At 35.1% G+C, this 23,890-nt stretch overlaps 1 protein-coding gene across 2 annotated transcripts in view; it reads left to right on the forward strand.

The window, feature by feature from the left end:
- Positions 1-21,123, forward strand: part of Cul5 (cullin 5) — a 36,877-nt gene extending 15,754 nt beyond the window's left edge. For both annotated transcript variants that reach the window (XM_069838973.1, XM_069838974.1), the window contains exons 11-16: positions 687-817; positions 2,392-2,564; positions 4,266-4,427; positions 6,248-6,366; positions 7,058-7,181; positions 12,403-21,123. In XM_069838973.1, coding sequence (XP_069695074.1) covers positions 687-817; positions 2,392-2,564; positions 4,266-4,427; positions 6,248-6,366; positions 7,058-7,181; positions 12,403-12,597 — 904 coding nt within the window. In that variant the 3' untranslated portion in view covers positions 12,598-21,123. The remainder of the gene's footprint in view (positions 1-686; positions 818-2,391; positions 2,565-4,265; positions 4,428-6,247; positions 6,367-7,057; positions 7,182-12,402) is intronic.
- The last annotated feature ends 2,767 nt before the right edge of the window (positions 21,124-23,890 follow it).

Here is a 23,890-nt window from a genome sequence, read left to right on the forward strand (position 1 = left end):
CACATACTAGATTTCCACTTACACTCGCACCTTTTTTCTTTTCACTACTTTCTTCCCTATCATTTCCTAACTCTTGGTTTCTCTTTTTATCACCCCTCGCCTTTTTTCTAGCGCCCGTGTTTCTTATTCCATTACTGTCAGCATTCCTTCTGGAGTGCGCTAACCTTACCGCCATCGTATGGAGACTAAGAATCCGCTTACTCTGCATGATCATGTTACACTTATCTTCTCGTTGTGTCAGCACCTTTACACTTCCTCGTACGTCAGTATGTGGGTTCCTGAACTCCTTACTATTCGCTCCTGTTAACATGTGTTGATCTGCAACAATCACTTGTTCCGTCCTTGAAGTTGGGATGATTTTCTTCTGCTCCTTCCCTCCGCTTATGTAGCTAACATCGATTCTCTGTTGCCTTCTTGTTGTCTCCCTCTGCAGAGTTGAAATATGTCTACTGTCCTCTTTCTTTCTTCTCGTTAGTCCATATTCTGGATGATCTTCATTCCTCAGGCAAAACTCCAGATCATACCATTTTCCGTTCACTTTCAGGGTTCCAATATTTGCCAAGAGGATTATAGTTTCTACTTAAAAAAGAATTCTACAAGTGTCTTATAAAGTCAGTGAATGTCGTCATATAAAAAAATGTCACTTGAATATTTGAATTGTGAATCACAAAACAATGTTTTTACAGGCTTAGGGAGGTTGGGATGCCAGCTGACTATGTAAATAAACTAGCTAGAATGTTCCAAGATATTAAAGTTAGTGAAGACTTGAATCAGCAGTTCAAAGAACAATACAGGAGCACAAAAGGTAGCATAGCAGGTGAGTGAAGTTTGATCTAGCTGTTCAGTAATGAGATTTAAGTAAAATAACAGTGATTAACATGGTCGTCTTTGTAATACAGTAGTTTCCTTTATTTCCTATACTCTAGAAGCAGTAGCTTAGCTGATGATTTCTTATCAGGAACCAGGGTTTCGTTAGGTTTGTTTCTGCAGAAAGTTCGTAATTTTCTGACATCTGTTTTAAAATTGTTCCAACCTGAACTATTACACATGTTCAGCAATAGTCGGTATGAAATTAGTTTCCTGCACGAATGCTCATGTACTGTAATAGTACATTATGCAACGAGCCTATAATGGTAGTAATTAAGACGCGAGTATGTTTATGAAACGAGTGCAAGCGAGTTTCATAATTTCCATACGAGCATCTTAATTACCATTGTAGGCAGGTTTCATATGACTTTTTATGCTCGACCATATTTCTAACTTGAAATTATTCATAAGTATTCATGTTATTCTTATCTGACTGGGGAGCGGAACTGACCTTGTGCAATATCTCGTAAATTGTGAGATGTGCGCAGACGCGAAAGTATTGATTTTTTCCTAGAAACAAATGCCATTGACCTTAATATAATCTAGAGAGTAAAATAAAGATTAATCTTGATATAACCTTGAAATTGATATAGACATTGAAAAACGAGATGACAAATTGAATTTATTTGAATATTATTTACAATTAACGCTAATTATTATAGTAACAGAACATAACCTTCTGTGACAGTATTGGATTTCCAGCTTCCGTGACGTTTCGCTAGTTGTCTTTCGATTGCATATCCGAGAATAATCGATACTTGTGCTTTCATATTGCTACATTGGTGTGTTCTGATTGGTGGAACACCTGAACTTTAATGAATAGGTGTACTTTAATGAGGTCCATTAAAGGGCTGCTACCAGGTGTATAATTACTACATTTCGGCATGGTCGAGCATAAAATAATTTAATAATCCAGTATTTTGAAGTGGAATTAAATTGCACAGTATATTTTAATAATCAATATAGACTAGATAAGCAAGGTAACATAAAATATTAATGCAAAAAGTACGTATATGCAAGTCCAGTGGATGAAGGTGCAGCACAACTATAACGTGCATGTGATTTGATATTTGTTTGCACGTGATCCGCGAATTTTCCTTACCGTCAGGAAATGGTTTGCTCATAAATATGATGGTTGCAAACTGCTGCAGAAACAAATCTATTATAAATCTCTGAAATCCCTCAAAATCATCTTCCAGTTAGTAAAACAATTTCATTATTTTTTTGTCTTGATCTGGATGACTGTCTTGTTTCTTGCATTTTGTTTAAAGGAATACAGTGGTATTCCATGACTCACATATTTCAAAGCCCACGAGTAAATATTTTATTTCAAATTTTCTTAAATGTTTTTTCTTCTTCTTTTTCTCCTTTGAAATGGGAAGTAAGTGCAAATACGCCATAAATCACTTTAATTTTAACTTTCTCGTTGTATAAAGTGTGACAAAATATTTTAATGAAAAATAAATTCTTAGTTATTGTTAGAAATAATCTGTAACTATAGTAGGCCTATGTATTTCTCTCTAGATTCAATAAATATCAAGATTTTGAATGCGGGTGCATGGGCGAGAGGTAGTGAACGAGTTACAGTCTCCCTTCCTTTAGAACTTGAAGATTACATCCCAGAGGTCGAAGATTTTTATAAAAAGAAACACAGTGGTAGGAAATTGCAGTGGTATCATCATATGTCTAATGGCACAGTGAGTATAATTCTTAAGCCAATGAAAACAGACAATGTTAAGAAAGTTGGTTGTGAATTGAAGTCACACAAGACTCTTATTATAAAGTCACTTAAATATTACCGTTAATTGTTACTACATTACAAATAAAAATCAAATGCATAACTTTATTTAAAAGCATTCACCAGCTTCAAAGATGATGTTGAAAATGTAAACTTGTGACAGCCACCCATTTTTTGGGATCAGTGAAAGTAATTCTTTATTAACTGGTGCAGTTTGTCTCTTATTATGGAGTGAATTTTTCGGCATATGCTTTTCTGCATCTGTTATAGATTATGGGTATTTGTTCTATTATTCTTCTAAAGATAAAGATTACAAAGGATTAGGTCCAGGGATGGAAGTGACATATTATCATATTTTCCGGGAACTCCCATATTTGAGCTAATTTTTTTTTATCCTTCTGGCTCCCGTACTGATATTCTAGTTCACCAATATTTTTCTTTATTAATTATGATCACTTATTTTTTTATGTGAGCTAATAATAATAACCGCTAAATATATTTAAATATAAACTGACATTATTATCGATAGTTTAGTAGGTACCAATCAATACAGAAACTCTGTTCCAGTGATCTTGTAATCTTTGGTGTAACTGTATGCATGTACTATGATTGTAAATTTTTTTTTTCTGTCTCAATAGCAAGGTAAAAAAAATTAAATTTAAATATTTGTGGTATCCTGTTGATAAATACAACTAAGTTAAAACTAAGAAACATGCATATTTTTTATTACCATACTCAACATTATGACTTAACTCATATTTGTATTATAATTAAATATATAGTTTTATTATTTAATATTAACCATTTCATCAATGACTACTGGCTTCACACCCCAAAAAATTGCGCTAAAATTTATCTTGACTAAATCTCTTGTATGTTTGTCATCAGAAGTTGGTCACTCTAGTAGTCTGTCATCGAAGAGATCTAATACCTGCAGCTGTGTTAAGAGTTTTTGTTGCGTGCCTCGCATTGTGTATCCTGCACCTTGCCTAAGATCAAGGCCTGAGATGAACAAAGCTCACATAGGATATGCGCAAGACTATTGGACTCACCCAGTCGCTATGGAAGAGAATTTAGTTTCCTTTTGGAAGAAGATGATAACCAAAGCTCTATTGTACTCACTAACTTTGTCTGACAAGTGCAAAGATTTGTAGAGAATTTTCCCAAGTCTAAAAGTTCCTAGTCGCTCTACAGTGCATAATCTTGTTAGAAAATTTAGAGAGCCTGGAAGTGTACAAGACAAAAAGTGTAAGAGGAGGCGACATTTTTGATGTAGGAAAACCCTAAGCGATACAACAAAGTTTATTTAAAATATTCTACACCAGGTATTATAGCATTTAGCATTTCCTGGGTCAAAACATCATCTCCTCATCCAACATTTTTTGTCTTGTATTCTTCCAGTCTCTCTGAATTTTCTAACACGATATGCCTGAGACAGTCCTAGTCATATTACAACAGAGCAGCTTAATATACGAGTATTTTATTATTTTGAACAATAAAATAAAAAGTAATACACAAAAATAGTTTGAACATGAAAAAAAAATGGATGCAGTAATATTAACGAAAAAATCTTATCAATATAGACCACAGGGATGCCATGATATGGGGAAACCCAAACTGCAATGGAAGTTTTCTTTTCTTTCTTTCTTTCTTCTTCCAGATAACATTTGCCAATGCAATAGGAAGGTTCGATGTCGATGTAACAACATTCCAAATGGCAGTTCTATTTGCATGGAATCAACGGCCAGTTGATAGAATCTCATACGAAAATTTGAGGTTAGCTACAGAACTGCCAGATCCAGAGCTTAGACGGACACTTTGGGTATGTCAGACATGAAGTATCTGTTTTCAGATGATTCACAAAACTCTCTCTCTCTCGCTCTCTCTCTCTCTCTCTCTCTCTCTCTCTCTCTCCCTCTCCCTCTCCCTCTCCCTCCCTCACTCTCTCCCTCTCCTCCCCTTCCCCCTCTTCCCCCCCTCTCTCTCTCTCTCTCAAAATTCACACATGATTCGAAGAGTTTTGCAGATGTAAATAATGATCACTAAGGGCAGTATTTGTTTGTAAATAGTGATAGACGCGAAATTTTCCGTAATTACTTTCTTTGTTAAACCTTTTACACACTTAAAATACCATATTTGAAAAAAAAAACTCACGAAATAATGCGAAATTTGGTTCATTTTGGGAAATATGTCAATAACCATGAAATACCATATTTACTGGCTTAATTTTCGCATTCAAGTTTCTAAGCGTTTATTTTGGATTTTTCATCCTTGTATAATCTTCGCATTTTTTAGTAGCAACAAATAAAGTTACTTACTTACTGGCTTTTAAGGAACCCGAAGTTTCATTGCCGCCCTCACATAAGCCTGCCATTGGTCCCTATCCTGAGCAAGATTAATCCAGTTCCTACCATCATATCCCACCTCCCTCAAATCCATTTTAATATTATCTTCCCATCTACGTCTCGGCCTCCCCAAAGGTCTTTTTCCCTCAGGCCTCCCAACTAACACTCTATATGCATTTCTGGATTTGCCCATACGGACCCAAAATATATAATACATTAATTAGAGCTTACCCTGAGCTAAGTACACTTAACACACATAGATTTAAGAAACAAATCAGATTAATTATTTAATTGTTTAAGCTAATTGAGTTAAAAATTGATACTCTAATATTCATGTACTTTTGTATTTTCTATTTGTATATAGACCCTATTATTAAATACTGTATGTATTTTACCATTTATTAATGTGATTGTGCTCAATTAACTCTCGTAATTTTGTGATATATTTTGTATAACTGATCTGAACTGCGCCCGAGCACGAACTTCTGCTCTTTCGGGCTGCAATGCCTAATGTAGCTCAAGTGTATAGTATTAATAAATATTATTATTATTATATTATTAACTATTGTCAGGTATGGTGTGACAGTGAATGCTGAATTCCTCCGTACATAAACAAATCATAAGATAATAAATAAATTTCATTACAAAAAAAAAAAACATGTCCTGCCCATCTCAAACATCTGGATTTAATGTTCCTAATTATGTCAGGTGAAGAATACAATGCGTGCAGTTCTGCGTTGTGTAACTTTCTCCATTCTCCTGTAACTTCATCCCTTTTAGCCCCAAATATTTTCGTAAGCACATTATTGTCAAACACCCTTAACCTATGTTCCTCTCTCAAAGTGAGAGTCCAAGTTTCACAACCACACAGAACGACCGGTAATATAACTGTTTTATAAATTCTAACTTTCAGATTTTGGATGATAAAAGCTTCTCAACCGAATAATAATAGGCATTTCCCATATTTATTCTGTGTTTAATTTCCTCCCGAGTATCATTTATATTTGTTACTGTTGAGCAACAAATAAAAGGCAGTCTAAAATTGATCTTTTATAATGGGAAAGTGTGGTAACCTCCCTTGGATGTTTGATTTTGAATAATTGTGACAAAGCATTTTTGTAGCTATTTTTCTCTCCCTTATATCCTTCTCCTCCTACCCTCCTTCTTCATCATCATCATCATCATATTGTAAACTTATGTCTGTAACTGAAAATGCATAAATAATTATAATATTTGCTTGCTTTGAATTTATAAATATGTGTATGACATTTCTTGTTGATGGTGCTTTGTTTTCCAGTCTCTAGTTGCATTTCCAAAACTGAAGAGGCAAGTTCTCCTGTTCACACCTGAAGTTCAGTCTCCAAAGGACTTTGACGAGAACACAATGTTCTGGGTAAACCAGGAATTCGCCCTTGTGTAAGTATTTATATCCTTCATGAATGTAAGGTAACACAAGTATAGGAAAATTCCCTACAGTTGTTATGTGCCTTTTACCACATGTATGAAATTGTTGTATAACTTTACCAGTAATGAAATTCGTTTAGAATCGTGTTGCAGTTAATTTCTTCATGATTTTTACAGTTTCTATACTACAATTGATCTCGGATTGAATTTTCTGCAACTTGCGTGATTAACAGAACTGGGGTAACAATGTTAGGAACAAATATTCTGTTCTAATGAGACTGTGTAAGCTTAGTCTGTCTATCTGCTATGGACAAAGTAGGAAGATGACGATTTTAATTGAGGTTCCACTATTTCCCTCAACTTTGTAAATTTACATCCATCAACAATCCCCATTTCATCCCATTTCAGTGGATGGTGATCTAGCCAGAGTACGTTTCCTGTATCATGACCATATACTGATGCTAGTCAGGGGTGGAGCCCATTGTTATACTCAGTTGGTCTGTCCATCTGGCAACCGTTTATTTATAGAATTCTTTCATCTCACCACTCTCTCCCTGGTTCAGTACACATAGTAAAGATATAAGTTCCTTGATGGTGTAGTACATAACTACTTCTGTCTGATCTCTCTGTAGATGAATAAGGAAACAATTAATGAGAAATTTTGATATCTGTGCTTATTTAATTCTGAATTCTAATTTTGCAGAAAAAATGGCAAGCTACAAAAGCGCGGAAAAGTGAACCTAGTTGGCAGGTTACAGCTGTCCACAGAGAGGAGTAAAGAGGAAGATAACGAAAGTATTGTTCAACTCAGGATACTTAGAGTTCAGGTGAGTCATGTAGAGTATTTTTATAAATTCCATTTAGCATAATTATGAAGATCTGAATTGAAAAACAAGAAGGAATAAAGGAGAGTATATAATCTATGTATGTATATATCCAATGCGTACCCACTTTACTTTACGTTATTCGGGTTCCGCATATTGTGGATAGATGGCAGGACTATGACCCATTTTTCTAGTTGTACACCATTTTGGTGGGCCACACTGTACATGATGTGTATCTGTGAAGAGTTATGTCGTGTACTAGGGTGAGTGTATGTGTAAGTGTAGTGTCTGGAACAAGTGATTATGAAGATGAGGAAGGGAGAAGGGGAACCCTGGTGCTGGCACATAGCCTACTCCTGTCGAATAGCACCAAGGGGGCCGTCAGGCTTAACGTCCCTGTCCGACAGACAAATCACTATCAACAGTGACTTCTGCCTTGTCATTTATATTATTTAGTGACAATTTGTATTTGTCACAAGTAAGTTTTGTCTGCAGAAAGTGATCTTCATCCAAAAGGAACAAGAAAATAATTCGTCATAGATTTCCCAGAGCCAAAATTTTAAGCACTTCAAGTCCACAAGCTTCAGTAATGAGTATATATTATTATAATGTACCGGAGTACATATGATATTTCCATGCAGTTATTCTACATTATCATACGATGAAAGAGTAATGGAACGGAGAAAAATTCTCTCCAGCACCGGGATTTGAACCCGGGTTTTCAGCTCTACATGCTGATGCTTTATCCACTAAGCCACACCGGATACCCACCCCGGCGCCGGACAGAATCGTCTCAGTTTAAGTTCCAACTCTTGGGTTCCCTCTAGTGTCCGCCCTCTGCACTACGTCATAGATGTCTATGAACGTAGGACTGAAGTCCACACATGTGCTGAGGTGCACTCGTTATGAGTGACTAGTTGGCCGGGATCCGACGGAATAAGCGCCGTCTTAAATCACGAAGTGATTTACGCATATAATATATATTATCCGATGTGGCTTAGTGGATAAAGCATCAGCACGTAGAGCTGAAAACCCGGGTTCAAATCCCGGTGCCAGAGAGAATTTTTCTCCGTTTCATTACTCTTTCATCGTATGATGACGCAGAATATCTGCATGGAAATATCATATGTACTTCGATACATTAAAATAATACATGAATCGCTTATTTAAGAAAGGCCCTTTGTCCACAAAATAGGCATTTTCACTTTATTGTATGGATGAAATCCTTATACCAAGGCGCTTCATATAGTCAAGAAAGGCCGCATGTCCAACTCATTATGCGTGTAATACAGGGTTTCGTAAGAACTGTTTATTTACGAATGGCCCTATGTCCTGGAGTAAAGACCTTTCATAAATAAACTTGGGTTGTAATGGTTGGTGAACGGAAATTGGAAGTATGTAAAAAAGCATTCATGAATCTGTTAGCTGTTGGTGAGAAGGTTAAAAAAACTCATTTTATTGGATAAATCCCAAAGGACAACAGAGGCAAACAACAGAACCAGAAGACTATTCCAATAACTACAGTGATGCAAGTAAAAGTTCACATCGCAAGTTTTTCCTTGAAAACAAGTCATTATTCATCCAAGGAAGTACACTACCTTGATACAAAGTTCGACATTAAAAATGTATACTCTTTTTAAGGAGAAATATTCTGATTGTTCTGTAAAATATAATTTTTACTATAACATTTTTAAAGAGTATTTTGACTACAGGTTTGGTAGACTGCAGATAGATACATACTGTGAATGCGAGGAGCTTCACTCTTAATGAAACTGCTAAGAGAGTGGCAGAAGCTCAACTAATTATTCACAAAAGGAGGAGCAATTAATTTTACTCGTATGCATCACTGAAGCAAATGAAAAATGTTATGTTTTATTTAACGACACTTGCAACTGCCAAGGTTATATCAGCATCGCCGGTGTGCCGGAATTTTGTCCCCCAGGAGTTCTTTTACATGCCAGTAAATCTACTGACATGAGCCTGTCGCATTTAAGCGCACTTAAATGCCATCGACCTGGTCCGGGATCAAACCCGCAACCTTGGGCATAGAAGGCCAGCACTATACCAACTGCGCCAACCAGACCGATGAAGCAAACGAAGGAATAATGCAAAGATAAAGACAATGTTTTATGTTTGACCATTGATTAAATGCAGAATATATATCGACCTCATATTCCATTCTAACAGGTGTTTTACTTAAGGCCGCTGACACTGAATGTATTTTCTATTCACAATGTTAAATCTGGTGAGGCCTACTTTTTTGTACATCATGAAGGCATTGCAAGGAAAGGGAGTAGTAAAGTATGCTCTTTCTTGTCACATATGTGAGGGAAGAGGTGTCAAGTAACATCGATGAACTGTATAGGCCTATTTACATTGATAACGCAGCAAAGCAAAATAAAAATCATTCCATTATTTGCTTCTTGATGGCACTTGTGCATGCAGGTCGCTTTTCAAGAGTTGTGTACGGACAACCAATACGTGGGCATTCATACCTGCCAAATGACAGGGATTTTGGTACTGTGAAGTGCAGCCTAAACAAAGTGGATAGACATTATACAGTCAGAGATGTGATTGAAATTATTGCAAGTGCAAGTCACAAATTTCGTGTTAGGCTTGTTAAAATTCAAGACATCTTGGACTTCCAAACCTGGTGCTCCACTATGTATAAGAAATCTCCTGTATCAGAAGAAAGGCAATGTTCACAAATTGAAGAATTCTAAGAAAGGAAAGAGAAGTCTTTGCAATATCAACATACCACTAGTTCATCTGGACAAAGAAAGAAATGGATACGTAGAGGCATTACCTTACACTGGAGGATTACAAACCAAGTACTTTCTATTGCATTTGGAGCAGAAATAGCTCTGCCAAACCAAAAGGCTTACACTGATTGTCAACCGATTACAGAGGACAAAGTTCGTGACCTGAAATCGCTTTTGCCCGACATTCCCAAAGACAAAAGCGAATTGTTCCGCACTCTCACATCTTCATGACCAAAAAGCAAAGTAGGAGGCAAGTGGAGGAAACACAGAAGGGAAGGGGTAAAAAAATAAGGAAACATAGGCCTACACCTCATGTTTTCTGCTTATTTTTGTAATAAAGGTTTTATTGAAGAACGGAAAAAAGTCTTTATTTAAGAAAGGCCCTTTGTCCAGCCTTTTAAAAAGCTGCATGCTTGACAATTTTGATGATAGTAACTAAAAATTTCCTTAACATGTTCCCTTTATTTTGTAGTATAACGTATGTTTTCAGATTTTTTAAATATTTAGTATTTTCAATAAACAGTTTTTTTTAATTTCCCACAAATATATGTTTTTGGACAACGGGCCTTTCATAAATAAGTGATTCATATATGATATGCGTAAATAACGGCGCTTATTCCGTCAGATCCCGGCCAACTAGTCACTCATAACGAGTGCACCTCAGCACATGTTTGGACTTCGGTTCTACGTTCATAGACATCTATGACATAGTGCAGAGGGCGGCCACTAGAGGGAACCCAAAAGTTGGAACTTAAACTGAGACGATTCTGTCTGACGCCTGGGTGGGTATCCGGTTTGGCTTAGTGGATAAAGCATCAGCACGTAGAGCTGAAAACCCGGGTTCAAATCCCGGTGCTGGAGAGAATTTTTCTCCGTTCCATTACTCTTTCATCGTTCAGTAATGAGGCTTACTGAATCACTCCTGAATCAGAAGCTGTTTAACTTTGTCTCTTTCTTTCTTGTTATGTGTGGCTACTATAAATAACTGAGCAATGATAATTCTTCACTATTGCTTATATAGACAACTAATTGCTGTAGTCAAATGAGGCACCTGAATATCATGAATGTATATATCTATATATATAATTTGAACTGGTAATGAAAATTACGGGAAAACGGCTGAACGGATTTTAATAAGTGACCCCTCATTTTGAAGCTTGGAACCCAAAGTTTTTCAGAAAAATAGTAGTTTTCAGTGAAATGTCAATTTTTCAACATAATATTCCTATTTTCTAAAATCCATCTGTCGTCACTAATTGCATTTCAGAATAAAACAAAACACACACTGCAGTAAACAATATTACACGAAGGCTATGATTTGCAAGAATGCTGACATATTTAGAGATCAAATAAAATTGGTTATTAAAAACTTCAAGACTTACTAAAAACAATTTACAGGTCTGCTTCTGTGGTGTGTAATTTTTTGAGTACAGCTGTATATTAGATATTAAAAACTACAAAACTTAAGGTGGTTTGATGACATTATTATCATTATAAATTAAATATTATTATAGTTAATGCCATGATGTGACTATTTTTCATTAACATATTAATGCTATATTGATGATATGAAAGTGAAACGTTTTGGGGTTATATTAGTAGATGTAGAGAATATCTTAAATTATATCTTGATTTCTTTAATTTACTGAGTGGCGGCTATATAGTATATATAGTATATGTTACTGAAAACTATAAAACTTACGTAAGATAATAATATTGTTATCAAAAATCAAATATTTTTATAGTTATTAATCAAGTGGGGTTGGGTCTTTTTCATATATTTAATGGCGGTGTGGTGTAGATATTTATATGCATGATTCTCTTTAGTATTGGCTCGAGAGAGCTAAAAAATTAGAGTTCCTAAGGAAAGACCTAAAGGTATTACTGATAAAATAAGAGTCTCCCAATCATTTCAGCAAGATCTCTTAGCGGGATAAAATGATTTTACCCTCTACATTTCAGGGTAGTTTACGAAACATGCAGCAGCTATACCAAGATGCTATGTCTATTGTTCGAAAGAATAGCAAACCTGACATTTTTTTTTTTTTAATTTTCACCTACAATCCGCAATGACTTGAAATAGCTACTACTCTACTCCCACATGAAGAACTGATTGATCATCCTGACATTTTTACTTGCGTTTTCACATTCAAACTCAAAAACTGAAGGTGTATAGGTTCAAGAAAAAGTATTTGGCATAAAAAAAGTCATTCAGAGGGAGTATGTTTCATTATTATGGAAGTAAATAACTTTCAGAATGTCTGGGTATTCTTCATTGAAAATAAATCTGAAAAATGTTTATTATTTTGAATGTCTAATGAACTTAGTTTGCAACATTTGCTGCACAAGCCACTAGTTAGAATATAAATGTGTGTAGAAAAAAGAACTACAAATAATCTAATTGAAATGGTTGTACCTTCTAGTGAAAACGGCATTTAAGAATGTTTCATTTATTTTTCCAGGAAGCAATTATTAAAATTCTGAAGATGCGAAAGCGAATCACCAACGTCCAGCTGCAGACAGAATTGGTGGATATCTTGAAAAATATGTTTTTGCCTAGCAAAAAAATGATAAAAGAACAGATAGAGTGGCTTATTGAGCATAAATACATGAAGCGAGATGAAGATGATATCAACACTTTTATCTACATGGCCTGAAAACCGCCTTGTTGCCTTGAGAGTTGCCAGGCCAATACTGTGCTTGTTGAAGACTGGAACGAAGTGAGCGACACTTTTCTTTATCACAGCCATGCTGGGTATGCTTGTTCAGATCGGGAATTGTCAGCAACTGTTATTACATTGTTAAGACTGAACTGCGTATGGAGAGCTGCAAGCTGAGAGAAAATGTTCCACTGTGCTTTCCAACTAGAATATGACAGTAGAAGTTCATATTATTTCTTTTTTTTTTTTATCATAAACTCATTATGCTGTTATGACAGTAGCTTTGATTTTTATATTTCACTACAGCCCAATCACCATGCCCATATTTACTGGCATATAAGACGCATTTTGTACACATATTTTATGAAAACCACTTTATCGCTTAATAAATTTACTGTAATTCAAACATCATTATCTAGGTACTCAAACTAGGAAAGAGTTTCAATCTGGCCATTTTGCAGTTCCAATTCGTAGGTTAAGTTTACTGTGAGTTGCTCAGTTGCTTTTTTTTTTTTAGATACTCTTCCTGATTCGATCAAGTTCTTATCATTTTCTTTGTTGTGGGTGGCCCGAAATGCCTCCCTGCAGCTCTGTTACCATGTTCCTTAGCATATGCAGTGCAATGCCGACGTTTTTCAGCCATAATTTTCAAAGAAATTAAAGAAGATTAACAGCAGAAATTTATCAGAAATCACAACAGTCCCAACAAAAATGGGGAAGTTTAAACAAACAGGATGTCATTGTGAATAACAGCGCATGTGCATTCACTGAACTCTCTGTAACTGGAATGCTCTCAAGCACTGCAAGGAAGCGAAAAGAGAATACCTGTAGAGTTTAACTCGAAACGGAGAAAATTTTCATAAGTGACAGTAATAAAAAACTGAATATCGACATATAGGACGCATATTGTTTTTCAGACCTATTTTCGAAGAAAAAACGTGCATCTTATATGCTGGCAAATACAGAAATCCTCAAATCTCGTATAAATTAAAAGCTACATTATATAAACATGAAACTTCAGGACACTGAATAGTTGATATTGTTTAAAGCAGTCTGACGTATTTCTAGACATAAAAGTGAGGTTAATTCTGATACAGGTAATGGAGGTCCACAGGGTAATGTGAAGTTAAGACTCCCACTTTTGCAGACTCAGTCCTAAGTACTTGCTGTCTTTACTCCTAAGAAAAAGACTCCCTAGTACTTATTACTATTGGAGACTAAATTTTTCCCCAGGCTATAGTGCAGCCGAAAGTATTAGGACAATTGGAAAAATCTATGATCTCGTTGGGAATCGCACACATAACTGTCAGCTTTAGAGCATAGTGCACTGTACTATCATGTGCCCAGTTTCCAAGGCAGAGTATTTAATCTTCTAGTTGGGTGACTAATTTAGAAGAGCTCTTTATTGAAATACCAGTATAAGATTTAAATAAAATTAAAATTTTAAAAAGAAAAGTGGTAAATAAATTGATATTAATAGTAATCATAAATAAAATATTTAACATGGTTGGTAGATTTCACTGCCAAGCACTTGTCAACTAAGTCATTGACTATTCAATTAGTCTTAGTTTAAAACTTGTATACTTATTTTTAATTTGGACACCCCATGCCTATATGTTGGTGGCTATCATTGCATGTAGAAAGCTGTGAATGGAGTTATTCTCACTTTTTCTACCAGCTACCTCCATAATTTTCTTGTGATAATATCTGTTAACGCGAGTTGAAAAAAAAAAGTAGTGGCAGAACAGAAGGATATAGAATATTGCCTTTATTTATAAACACTTAACATACAGTAAATGTAATACATAGGACCAACATTTTTTTTTTTTTACCTCATCCCGGTGAACTCTGTTCTCATAAAAAGTATGTTCATTCACTCCGACGAGTCAATGATGAGGCTCCTACAAATGAATCTCACGATTCTCCGAAGCAAACTAATCATGTTCATATGATCTAGAATTATTTCAGCTCTTACTTTATGGCTTCTAAAATGTTTGGTTGTAGCACAAATTTGCTATAACCTTAAGGAGCCACCCCTGAAATTAAGTCAAATTTTGCATTGTCATGAAAATCCGTTTTGGTGCTTTGAACTACTGTTCTCTGTATGGCTGTAAATTTTATATTAAGTTTAGAATTAACAGAACGTCTATAGGAACTATTTTTATTGGAAAGCACATTGGACTCCATAAAGTGAAATTGAACAATAAGGCCAGGCAGCATGCACATACTATGTTAGGAGAAAAATGACGCTATGGATTCTGTTTTTGAATATACAGTATGTAGTATGTGCTACTGATGTATTTTCTGAACCACAAGACACATTACATGTCCAGAGAATGATTTATATTGTAAGATATTTATTACTGAATATATGTGTAAAAAAAAGCGTAAATTAAAAAAAAAAAAAAATAGATTGGAAGAATAATTATAATAATAGATCAGGAAAATCGTCAACTTCCAGACAAGTGTTAGGCCTTGTGGCCTGTTATGGTCTTAATCCATCTCTTTGCTGGTCGACCAGTTGATTGGTAATACAGGAGACTCTTGTGACACCAATTCTATATATATATTTCTTTCATTCTGTTAATATGTAGACTAAGACAAATTCTATGTTTAGTTCTTTCTTTATTACATAAAACTTCCTCTTGTAATTTTTTTTATAAAAGTTACACACTTCCTTAGTGAAAATTAGCGGCCATTGTTCATAATGTAATATTAGTCAACTGTTTGAAAACTTTCATCCGTTACACAATTGAAGAAGTCAACTTTCAGATTTAATTACCATCACATTCCCTGTAACCATTTATGTAATGTAAACTGAAAACATTGGCTTTTATTGTTCTTATGATTGTCTCTTGTTTTCTCCATTTCTTTACTAGTCTTTAGTGAGAAGAATTCTGAAACTTTTTACTGCCATCTTTCCAAGACCTCAGTAGAAAGAAATAGGTACATTTCTTAAAGAAACAGGTTTGTTTTGTGGTCCACAAAATACAGCAACGAAATTTATCTTATTGTGTACTTAGTGATGGAAATGTAAATACAGGCATAATAAATATACAATATTAAACTTATTCTGATTTGAAACAAGGAATAAACGAGCTGGTGTCTTAAATTGGCCTTTAAAGTTAAAGTAACTTGCTGATTTATTTCTTTTTCAAAAGTTCTTCTATAATATATGGTATGGTTCTTTATTTTAATTAAGCATTAGTTTGGGAAAAATCAATGAAAAAAATTGGAGATAAAAAAAGCAATTAATTTATAAAAATAAAATATGTATGATTTTTATAGCAGTACGTTTAAAAATGAATAAAACAGAGCTGAGAACAAATTTGAATACTAGTTTTATGTTGTTCCAGAAGATATTGTACTATGCAATATGCTGCAGGATTAAAAAATGTTGTACAGTTGGCATCCATTAATTCAGATTTCACTGATTTTATATTGTGCTACATTTAGAAAATAATAAAAGGGTGAAAAATAGAATTAATAAAATTAGATGTTATATGAAGTGAAATAATATACGAAAATCATTTTCAGAACACAGACACGGTCAGTTATATGGATTTCTTAATATATTATCTTATTCATCATAGTGTTTTATTTGCTAGCTTACTTAGTCAATATAAAATTTTCTCTGGTAGTGTGTTTGTCTTTTATGATCTCAAATTATTTTTCTCTAACACAAAAGAATGGTAACCCACACAGTTAAAAAATTGATAATTCAGCAATATTATTTTACTTCATAGAAAATTTTCCATTAACTTTCAGCCATCTTGTTTGTTTATAAATAAAAACTCCTTTACAGGAATTTCCATTCTCCAGTACTTCCCTCTTCTCAAGTTATACCTAAGACAATCCTCTGAAGTCTGCCTTTCTTTACCTGATTCCTGTCAGTGGTAAGTTCTAGCTTCCATTTCTATTGTTGGGCTTTGTATTCTTAAGTTAGTCCATGTAGGCGTCTGTATGAATTAAATTTTGTAAGTATTTGTTGAAATTGGTTTGTTTATAATTTTGTAATATCATTAATAAACAAACAAATGCATAAATATTTATCTCCTTATAGAGTTTTAGTAAATGAATCAACAAGTTCTGCCAATTAATGAAAAAATGATGGATATAAAAATTGCCAATTTAAGATACCAATACCAGATGAAAGATCTCTCATAGTATGTAATAAGTATATTTTATTTCTGTACAATTTCCGTCACTTCTTTTACAATGAGAGATTTAAAAACAAATGAAACAAGGACAGTAAAAGAGTAGAAAAAATATTAGGGATGTGCGAACAGATGGAATTTCTAACATTATTGCATTAATCTAAGAAATTGATGTAGGAAAAAAGGAAGTATTCTAATTTTTTGTTATGTCCTATAGAGAAATTACCAAATTTTAGTACATGACGGTAGTATGATATTAATATGAGGATATGTAAAATTTAGACGCTTTAATAAGAATGTCTTTGATTTAACATGATTTCATCTGGAATTACTTATAGCAAATACTAATGAGATACAGTAGAACCTTGATTAACTGATATTAAATTATCCGATGGTCTTCCAGCTTTTTCCACACCTAATTAATCACGAAATTCCCGCTAAAATTCGATTCACATTCTTCAATATAAAGGGTCTAGCAAAAAACCTGCACTGCAGGACTTCAAAACCGGAGAGTGTACATTTAACTCTTCCTTTGATACTCTGTTGGCATTCACACCCACAATCACTCCTCACAGTCCGATATAAGTGCAGTAACCTTGACATTGAGGAACTTGCAGATGAATTTCAAGGGTTTGAAGAGAATGACATTGGAAGAATATTCCATATTAATGAAAGATGTTAAAAAGTTAGTAGAGCAAATTGATCATTCTTTGATGTGGATGAAAACATTAATCATTGGTTGGATACAGACTTGGGGCATTCTGTGTATGAAATAAAAAGGAAATGACATTATTGCTGACCTTGCGTGTGAGACTACAAGTGTGACATTGACGTTAGTGGAGGAGAAGAAGAAATAGTGCCTGAATTGCTTGTTTGACTACAGACTGCATTTGAATCAGATGAGACTTTAGGAGCAAGATGATAAAACTTCATTCCTGTACGTTTTTTTTATTGTCCGTCTGAGTGGTTATGTCATAGGATCATCGAAACAGGGGAAATCACGTGATAGTTACTTAAGGAACACTGGGACTGAGCTTTGAAACTTTTAAAGTTTTTGATTAATTCCTTTCAAATTTGGCGGGTTTGTTGTGTCTGTACATTTAAATAACTACCAAATTACATCAAGTTTCATTCATTAATCCCTTAGATATTAATTTTCACTTATTTTAATGATATTAAATTATGCGTAAATTCAAAATATCCCAGATGACTTCAGAATTGTCTTTGCCTTTAAAAATTTTCTGTGAAGGACTTACATTTCATGATAAAACTGCGCATGGATTTTTAAATTTGAGAATTGGTTCATGAGATAAAAATCTTCTTACGAATCATAATTTTTCCTTGATAATATTCTTCACTTTTTAAAAGTTAAAAATTCATATCATGAAAAGTTTTCAGTAAAGAGCTGGTTCCATCCACAGCTTTGTGTATTGGAGTGTGCTGAGTTTACTTACAAAGTTTCATGTAAATCGGAGCAAATGAAAACTGCTAGGAACTTTATTATTGACCAAAAACGTAGTTTTGAGAAAATATCATTTTTAGTAGTGGGTGTTGTAGGTTTAAAAGAGCTGCATGTAGCATTTAAAAAATGGTCGACAGATCTTTAAAAGTAGTAGGCGGGGGCTAAATGTAGGACAAATTGTTAAATAAATGAATCGGTTATTGTTGAAAGGAACTAAATCCACTTTTTAAAGTTTTGAGATAATCGAAAACGACGATTTTGTGAATCTATTGAAGATTAAACCGCAATATATTGTACATTTGTATTTTATTTATACAATATATTTTGGTTTAATCTTCGATAGATTATTCACAAAACAGTTTTTTTCGATTATCTCAAAACTTTAAAAAGTGGACTTGGTTCCTTTCAACAATAACCGATTCAAATGTATAAGATATAGTAAAACCCCGATAAGACGCTGTTCAAAGGACCGGGTGTAAACCGCGTATTAGCTGGGTATACTAATTTTGACTTATATACAGTATCTATTAGCATTTTTCTTTATTGAAATACATGATTCATTAAAGGCAATACAGTATTACTCAATTATGTAATTACTTTACTGTACGTCAAAGACATTTACAATATGTACTGTATTTAATTCTTTCGAAAAAAAAAAAAGTCTTTTGTAGTTGTTTGTCGTGTGCGTGTTTTCCAAGTCCTCATGTTTACCACACTTCAATTTCCTGCGATTATATCCTCCCTACGTCGCAGCTGTAGTGATTGAGTCGCGATTTTTTATTATCGTTCTTAATGTCGATGATGGGATTCCTAATGAATCAGAGAGTTGTTTCTGAGTAAGAATACTGTTCTCATCGTACTTTCGTAAGATTTCCAATTTTTCCGACACAGAAAGCACTTTTCGTTTAACACTCATTGTAAACACATTCGCAGACACTTCAATACACTAAAGGACAACAAACTGCCCAGCAAAAATTTCCAGAATTTTATTACGGCCGAGTGAGAAATGCTGTTTGAGAGAGGGTTAGCAAGAGGGTGAGGTATTGTAACTGTATGTAGGCTTTAAGGGCGCAGGTAAAGAGAGAGCATAACAAGAGGGTTGGATATACTAAGGTATGAAGTATGAAGGTTTAAATGCGCAGGTAAAGGGTTGAATACCAATACTTTTCGGGTTAATGGCACCAGTGAGTTCAATGACTAAGATATTTCATTGCTGTTACAGTACATTGCTGAAAATTACATCGAAAATATTCCACAAAAATAGCGTATTATGCGGGACTTGAGCGCAACAAACGGGGTATTTTATAAAGGCGTTATATATGAAATGTGCAGGGTCCGGACAAAAAAAAAGCGTATTACACGGGATAGCGTAATAAGTCGTATCGAGGTTTTACTGTAATTATTTATGTAAAAAGAAAATATTTATTTTTACTATTTTGGCCAAAAACTCAGTCCTAGTGTCCCCTCTTTAAATTATTTTAAACAGTTTTATAATATTACGTGGAATTTCAATTCCAAACAGTAAATATTTTCAGGAAAGAGCTAAGATAGCCTAGCCACTAGCTTTTACAGAGTAGCCTGTAGAAACAGGTGACGGAAACCGGGGTGCAACATAACCACTTGGATGAACAATATTTCGGAGAATTAGAATGGAAATCAGAGAAAAAAAATTCTGGAAAATTTGAGAAAAAAGTAAGACTACTTTAAAAGAACATTAATATAAGGTATAGATTGACAAATCGAACTGAAACCCTGACCGAGTTACTACGTGAGCGCTGGCTGTCTTGGGGAGGAGCAAGTGAGAAAGCACGGGGGAAGGGAGAGAGCACTATGCACTATGTACTTGCAGGTCCACTCACAGTTTGTCAAACCTGCTAACAAAAGCATTAAAAGGTTGACTATTTGCCTGCAATGCTAGCATAATGGAACCTTCCTAGCCGAGAGTCGAGGCAAAAATGAAGAATCCGTTATTGTGGTAATACTGGGGAGTGGTTCTTATTGGTCGCGATGCCCACACACACCCTCTCAGATATTTACGTGGTGATTGGTGACTGAATGACGAGGAGCAAGGGAGAGAGAAGAAAGAAAGAGAGAGATTCCAGAAGTTGGCGTGTTTTACGGAGTTTCACTTGAAGTCGTCAAACTATAAGAACAAGCAAAACAGGTTATCCATTTTTTTTTTCAGTTAACCGTATATCCCCTAACCTTCATTGTGACCGATAATTTAGGTTCTGCTGTATATCAAACAATGTATCATTAAAATATAAATTATGAAGATAAATTAAAGCAGAAGTAAGTTAGAAAAATATTTGTTCGCATATCTGAACGGGGGGGAAAAAATAATAGTAATAAGAGAATGATCTCGCCTGCCAAAGTGTTTGCAGATGACCAAAAGTGACAGCAAAGAAATACGAATGTGTAGTAATAGCAGAGATGCCAATTTTTATGTTTCCCTGTTTACATGAGCATGTTAAATCTCAGATACAAAACAAAAATTCTATCCAGTCACATTACATCAACTGTTGATTTTCCAGCAATGGACAGAAAACAATACAATCTCAAAACATGGCATTTTTTTTTTTTTTTTGTTATTCCTTACTATAATACAACATTCTTTAAATTACTAAAATAAAAAGGAACAAGTTTTTAATATTTATTTTTGTCAGGTTTTCCTGTGTGTTTGTATCTTTGCTGTCTATTTGGTAAGTTGTCAGTATGATTGCTGACAGAGCCATTTGTTAAAATTGAAATTGCATTGTCATGAGACAATTTGTTATCATTGTTGAAAGTGGTCGAAGAACTCAGATTGTATCACTATACAGCTACAGTCAATAACAGTCCTGTACAAATTTATCACGAGCTGTATGCAGGTACAAACCACTTGAATAAATAATGTAAAGAGTGTTTTGCATTACTTTTGTTTGTGTTAATTCAACATGTTCAACCTTGAGGCTTGTGTTTACTTCCTTTTGTAGTTTTCCACTTATATTGCATTTATTTTTTATACGTGTTTAATACTTTTCAGCCCTTCTTGCCCAGTGGTGAAATTTGTTTTTGTTGACTGAGAATGACTACATTTTACGCATTATCCATGATGATAATGTTGTTAACTAATGCTGAGTTCTTGGCAGTAAAGCCATTGGCTGCATTCAGCCGGGACAGCGCTGAGGTAGTGCTGAAATAGCGACAGCACTGAATGCCTTGCTGGCCGACAGCGCTGAAATAGCGGCCACCATTTTTCATAGCAAAATTTTTTTCGCTGCAAGCCTGCTGCTAGCCAGCGAAAGTGGAGGGGGTAGACATCAACCAATGGTGCCGGAGTAGAAAGAACAATGGCGTGTTTCTTTGTAAACACAGCGGACATTTTGCAGTCTGGTTGTTCAGCTGCTAACAGCTGCTGTAACTCAGCAAAAATGAATCGCTACCCCAGCGCTGTCCCGGCTGAACGCAGCCATTAACTGTCTTGCTCTGCAATATTACTCACACATGGTGGGTTTAGAGAAAGAAGGCTGGACATCACTGAAGATGATTCTGATCCATTTCTTCCTGAATACTGCACAATGGACAAAGTGGTGATGAAATAATTCCAATTTTGTTGAAATGTTAAATATTGATTAGTGTATTTCCCACTCCCAGTAAAATACTGTCGTATAACGAAAATCACATATTACTTTCGTAAATAATTCCCCAGACTGTTTTACTGGTTGGAGGTATGAAATTCAAATAATAAAATACTAAATTTTCAAATATATTTTGATGTACCGAAGTACATATGATGCAGATATTCTGCGTCATCATATGATGAAAGAGTGATGGAACGGAGAAAAATTCTCTCCGGCGCCGGGATTTGAACCCGGGTTTTCAGCTCTACGTGCTGATGCTTTATCCACTAAGCCACGCTGGATATAACCCCGACGCCGTTTAGAATCGTCTCAGATTAAGCTCCATCTCTTGGGTTCCCTCTAGTGGCCGCCCTCTGCACTACGTCATAGATGTCTATGAACGCAGGACCGAAGTCCATACATGTGTTGAGGTGCACTCGAATGAGTGACTGGTTGGCCGGGATCCGACGGTATAGGCGCTGTCTTAAATCACAAAGTGATTTATTACGCATATCATATATATTTTGATGTACCGAAGTACATATGATGCAGATATTCTGCGTCATCATATGATGAAAGAGTGATGGAACGGAGAAAAATTCTCTCCGGCGCCGGGATTTGAACCCGGGTTTTCAGCTCTACGTGCTGATGCTTTATCCACTAAGCCACGCCGGATACAACCCCGACGCCGTTTAGAATCGTCTCAGATTAAGCTCCATCTCCTGGGTTCCCTCTAGTGGCCGCCCTCTGCACTACGTCATAGATGTCTATGAACGCAGGACCGAAGTCCATACATGTGTTGAGGTGCACTCAAATGAGTGACTGGTTGGCCGGGATCCGACGGTATAGGCGCTGTCTTAAATCACAAAGTGATTTATTACGCATATCATATATATTTTGATGTACCGAAGTACATATGATATTTCCATGCAGATATTCTGCGTCATCATATGATGAAAGAGTGATGGAACAGAGAAAAATTCTCTCCGGCGCCGGGATTTGAACCCGGGTTTTCAGCTCTACGTGCTGATGGTTTATCCACTAAGCCACGCCGGATAAATTTTCAAAGATTTTGGTACATATTTACCGTATTTGTTGGTGTATAAGACGCACTTTCTTGTTCTCAAAATAGACCTTAAAATTAGGCTGCGTCTTATACAACGAAGGTAGACCTACATGTATCGTTATTTTTCATAGTTGCCCACACTCTAGTTTGTCCCTTTCAAGATGAAGTTTTCTAAAAAAAAAATTGTCACAATATGCCAGAAAATAGTGGTCTAAGAAGTCATTTACAGAAAGTGACATCTCTGTTGAAAGGGGCAGATGATCTGGGCTAAATACTGGGGATCTTGCAAAGGTCCTTTTTTTGCCCCAGTTAATCCTGTGATGTTGAACAATAATTTTCAATATACAAGATCGTATTGACGGAAGAAAGGCATTCCTTCATGAGAGAAAACTTGGAAAAATTTCTGTTTATTGCCATTTAAACTATGGCAAAGGCAATAGCATTAACACAAGTGAAAATATTTGGAGACTTTTTAAAAGTAAAATTATAGTTATAAGTTATCTGAATCTCTCACGAAAAGTGTACCGAAGCAGTGCATAGATTATTTTTGAAATCCATATTTCTAAAAAATTTTTTAGTGTGTAGTGGCATATATATTTTAGGAGTTTTTAGTGCATACAAATCGTCTATCTACTTATAATCTGCATGTTTCCTCTATCACACAGTATGCAACAATTACTTTTGGGGAACTCTTAAAAATAAAAATGGTGGAGTCTACAGGAATAGCTTGCATACTATAGAGAAATTTAAAATGGAAATTTCATTAAGTGATGTCGAGAATGTGTAACTGCAGACAGATGCCATTTTGACTCCAGTAACACAGGTTAGTACACACTATGAAATGACAATAAAATTATGCGATTACGTATTGATCAAAGTTCTATGAGAAGAAATGCAGAGGGGGATTATTGATCGATGAAGCCAGTTACAGTCCTGGTAGTGTCTCACAAGGGACCTGTTTATAAGATCTTGTCAAACATTTCCTCAAACTGCGCACATAAAC

The sequence above is a fragment of the Periplaneta americana genome, chromosome 11, assembly GCF_040183065.1.
Source record: "Periplaneta americana isolate PAMFEO1 chromosome 11, P.americana_PAMFEO1_priV1, whole genome shotgun sequence".
NCBI lineage: Eukaryota > Metazoa > Arthropoda > Insecta > Blattodea > Blattidae > Periplaneta > Periplaneta americana.